General features: G+C 35.7%; 1 protein-coding gene across 1 annotated transcript in view; it reads right to left on the bottom strand.

The window, feature by feature from the left end:
• LOC107695094 (homeobox protein CDX-1-like) overlaps nucleotides 1–3523 on the bottom strand; it is a 4541-nt gene extending 1018 nt beyond the window's left edge. The window contains exons 1-2 of the mRNA XM_016494901.1: nucleotides 3014–3523; nucleotides 1042–1190 (exon numbers count right to left, since the gene is read on the bottom strand). Coding sequence (XP_016350387.1) covers nucleotides 1042–1190; nucleotides 3014–3428 — 564 coding nt within the window. The 5' untranslated portion in view covers nucleotides 3429–3523. The remainder of the gene's footprint in view (nucleotides 1–1041; nucleotides 1191–3013) is intronic.
• Nucleotides 3524–4580: the final 1057 nt, after the last annotated feature.

Raw genomic sequence — 4580 nt, forward strand, 5'->3', positions numbered from 1 at the left:
TCTGATAAGCATTGTTCAGGGCTGCCATTCCCAAAAGGTTTAATGCTTTCTTATGATACTTTTGGGAAACGTAGCCCTGTTTGAATGCACTGTCAGAAGTGAGTGAACGCTCTCTGTGATTGATTGGTTCTGTCTTGCAACATTTGCGTGTGTTCAGATGAGCAGGAAAATAGTTATTTACTAACATAGGTTATTCGTCCAATTAAAAGCATTATTTTTTTTGTTAAATGAACAAAATCACTGGTAAATAAAACACACCTTAGTATCGATATTTATTGTTTGAGTATCGATACTTGCATCGATATATCGATACTTCTGATCGATACGCCCATCCCTAATCGCAGTCAGTTATAAGGTTACCTAGGAGGGTTTCGCAGCGATGCCATATTAAGAACCATTTTTGGTTCCCGAAAAAACCTCTGTGAACAGTTCTTAAAAGAACCATTTTTTCCATTATTAGTGGAATGAAAATGTATATTCTTTCAAATAAAGACTCTTTATTGGCATATGGCTCCGTGAAGACCCTTTAACATCCATGGAACCTTTCCATTCCACAACAGTTTTTATAAAGTATTATAATGGAAAAAGTTCTTAAGATTGTTCAAATGTTCTTCACATTCAAGAATAAAATGCTTCTTTTAAGAGTTGTTCTTTAAAAGGTTCTTTAGGGAACCCAAAACCCCTTTTGGAAAGTGTACCAAGGATGTTCTTCTTCATGGAACCATAAACTCCAAAAAAGAACCTTTATTTTTAAGAGTGCATGAAGAGCCTTTAACATCCACGGAACCTTTCCATTCAACATACGTTTCTTTAAAGTGGAAAATTTAAGGTTTTTAGGTTTTTAAAATGCTCTTCACACTAGGAGAAAAAACGAACTGTTAAAAACTGTTGACTGAAATGTTTTTTTGGGGAACCAGAAAATATTTTTTTTGTGTGGCATCACTGCAAAACCCCCTTTTGGAGCCTTTATTTTTAAGAGTGTAGATGAAGGATGTGTTTTCTATGAATATGTCGACTGTCGACAGTATTGGAGCAGCTAACCTGTCTCTCTGACAGACTGAGTGTTGTTGCCAGTTCTGCCTTTCTTCTTATTGTGATGTAACGGCTGTAATGAAATTCTTTCTCCAGCTCCAGTCGCTGATGATCCGTGTACACTACCCGATATTTGTCTTTTGTTCTGGTCTTCACCCCTTAAAGACAAATGGCATAACAACAAAATTATTCTTTAAAAGTAGAGTCAAATAATTGTGAATCGGTCCTTTTGAGAAGTATTTTCTATACGACCCTTTCCATTTCACAGAAGATGAGTATTTCATCACATGACAGAAGAAGAATTTTAGTGTACTTTAGCAACAAATTTGCCTGGCATATTCAATGTAAATCTGGCTCCTTTCAAGGCTTTTCTCCCTTTTTTTTTATCTTAAGTAGTTTTTTACTCACTGAGGGTACTGAAAAATGATTTTTTTGTAAAGCTAACAATATGTATTGTGAGAACTGCTAAACAAATAAAACTGACTATAATTAATGATAATGTGATAGAAATAAAGAGTCGTTTTTTAATTAATGTCGTTATGTGTTTATCTTTTCTATTAAAAAGTAACTTTGGGAACACAGTGTTTTCTCCCTTAATCAAGCCAATCGTCAAAAGCACACATATATAAAACACCAAGATGTCCATGTTATAAAGGTCTTTGGAATCGTGTCTCCATATTTCAAACTTAGTTTACCCTGTCAGCGGCAAGAGGGGACTTAAGTGGTTACAGGTTAAATATTAAAACATGAACGGCAAAGGGAAGGACAGCGCCTGTCTAGGGCAACAGAACTCCAGATAATTAGGCTTCTCAACCATAGCATCTTCACTGAAAATCTCACTAGAGGCCATAATCTCTTGGTATCATTAACCCGGCCAAGCAACTCTCACAATTCTCCATTTAAAAAGCCAGGTATTTAATTGTGTTATATAAAATGCATCTTAGCGTTTATAACTTTAAAATAATACCGAGAGTGAGCTAATAAGACATCATTTTAGGCTTGGCTCCAGACTTTTCAATGAGACCGTATGGTTACTGAGTTGTATTTTAATGTGTGGCAATTAAAAATGACAGTCTTGATATCTATTTTTCAAAGGTATTAGGCCTATAAAACTAAGATTGAAAGTGTTTACAAAGAAACAGATCCAACTAAATTTACAACAAATTCTCCAACTTGACTCTGATGTCATGGTATGGCATACATATGAGGAGGAATTGAGTTCCAGTCATAGTATAGAGGATCCTGGGCTGACGGATAAAATGCCTTATTAACAATGTGCTGAAATATCAAAGTTCTTCTTTTTTATTTTTTCAACAGTAATTGCAATAATTCCAAATCTCATTGTTTACCACCGGGCAGAAATATTCGGCCCAACTGTACATGTAAACAGTAAATGTTCTGAATTTTGTTATTCAGCTTTTCCATAATCAGTGAGATCCACAGAATTTAAGTTTTAACTGCAGGTTTTGCTGACATTTCTTCCAGTCCTGTGAGCTGGAATTGAGCTTTTATTCTGTTGCATATTGTATTGTTTTCTAGAAAAAGGCATAATCATATGAATAATTAATCTTTTAAATTATTTGTCCTATTTTTTATTGTCTATGTTTTTTCACTTTCTGCTATTTTACTAGCTACTAAATGTTAATTGCACATGCGCATCCGTGTATTCAACAACTTCTCGGCATCCAGGCAAAAAAGAACAAAGAGATACATCAAAGCAAAGAAACTCACACACATCACTATATTAGCATGACAAACGCGTGGATACAGAAGAGTTTGCTTCCAAACTATTGCGAGACCGAGTTTAGCAGTAGTTTTCCCGTGACATGTACATAGCAGGTTACATTTTTAAAATTTATTTATTTATTTATTGCGATCACAATAGTTATTGTTCTCTATAATAATTATATTATATTTTTCAAAATATAATAACTTTTTTTTTTTTTTTTTTTTACATTTATATAGATTTAAATGAATGCACCTGAGTTTGGAGGCGGCGCGCTCCGGCGCATCCAGTCATACGGGTTCCGTCTCTGAGAGTTCGGCGACAGCTGACCGACTGATGTGTTTATGGAGGATGGAAGAAGGCCGGACGCTTGAACAGATGAAAACTCTGGAGGGCTGAAACCCAGCTGACCAGTGCTCGAGGTCGATGGTCCGATTCCCGGCCCATAAGTTGTCCATTCCTCTCGCGGAGGAGGGTACGCGGGATTCCAGGCTACTGGTTGGCTGTGGTGAGGGTCGCTGGTAATTCCAGAGACGTGATGGTATCCTGTGAAGTCCGGATACTGAGAAGGTGCGGGGACAAAATTCTGAGGGTTCAGGTTTAGGCTTGGGTGTCTTACGGAATTCGGGTACATACTGGTGTCCTTCTCCAAGAGATAACTCACGTACATTTTTCCGCCTGATGACTCCAGTGCATAATATGCACCCAAACAACTGATCTTGGCTCCTTAGACCCAGGTTTCCCTATAACCTGACGGCTCCTCTACCTGGCCAGATCCTCTGAACCCTCCAGCCTCGCTGGCTGCTAAAGGTTGCGACGTTGACGTCACTTTTATGATCATGATAACCACCCTCCCACAGTCTCGAGACTGCGTTGGTGATGTTCCAATTCAGAATGTATAGGCCTACCTATTAAATTAGTAGGCCCACTTGCACTCTAAACACGTTACTAAGTAGGAAAATGTAAAAATGCTATGAAATTTAAAAAGACAACACGTGTAAATCTACAGTAGCATATATAACAGCTGTTAGCAAAATATGATTTAGCTCATTACTTGCGGATAATATATATATATATATTGTATTTAATAATTAATTATGTATATCTATTTTTAAGGTAAAATCGGCTTTTGTTAAAATGATGTGGTTTAGAAATAAAAATGTCAGCTTAGCGGGAAACAGGGATTCCCAAAATTCCTTGTGCGCACCATCATATTTGTTTCGATTTTATTTGAAGTTCCAAGTTATTCTTATTTTTGTTTTCATAAGATTGGTGTTTGTAATACATTTATGTTGTTAGTTCAGTGCTGTTTTTTGCATTTGTCTTTTTTATTGGAAACATGGCAGGATAAAATAATAATCATGAACTTCAATGCTTATGTGGCCTTCCATTTTGCCACATGTGCTATCATCATTTCACATTTAAAAAATAGCCAACATGTATACTATTTGTATGATTTAATGACATGAACTGTAAATACTGTGACTAAAATACCGTAAGTGTCACTGTATTTTTATGATATAGCCTAATGGCAAACAAAACTAGGCCTACTAGTATTTAGCGTAATTTTTTTCAAAACTATATTATTGCAATCTATATACATAAAGATATATATGTATATATATAACACACGACATTCGATTATCAATTGATTCAAAACAAATAACAATGTCTACAGTCCGAATAAGGAAAAGATCGTGGTCGTAAAAGAATCATTTTAGATTTTACGGGGTATGCAATATGCATGGTTTAAACGTTACATTTTTAGACAGCACTGATTATATGCAATCACAATTTTTATATTATTAGTACAGTGAATATA

Source organism: Sinocyclocheilus anshuiensis, unplaced genomic scaffold (assembly GCF_001515605.1).
Source record: "Sinocyclocheilus anshuiensis isolate Anshui unplaced genomic scaffold, SAMN03320099.WGS_v1.1 scaffold506, whole genome shotgun sequence".
NCBI classification, from domain to species: Eukaryota; Metazoa; Chordata; class Actinopteri; order Cypriniformes; family Cyprinidae; genus Sinocyclocheilus; species Sinocyclocheilus anshuiensis.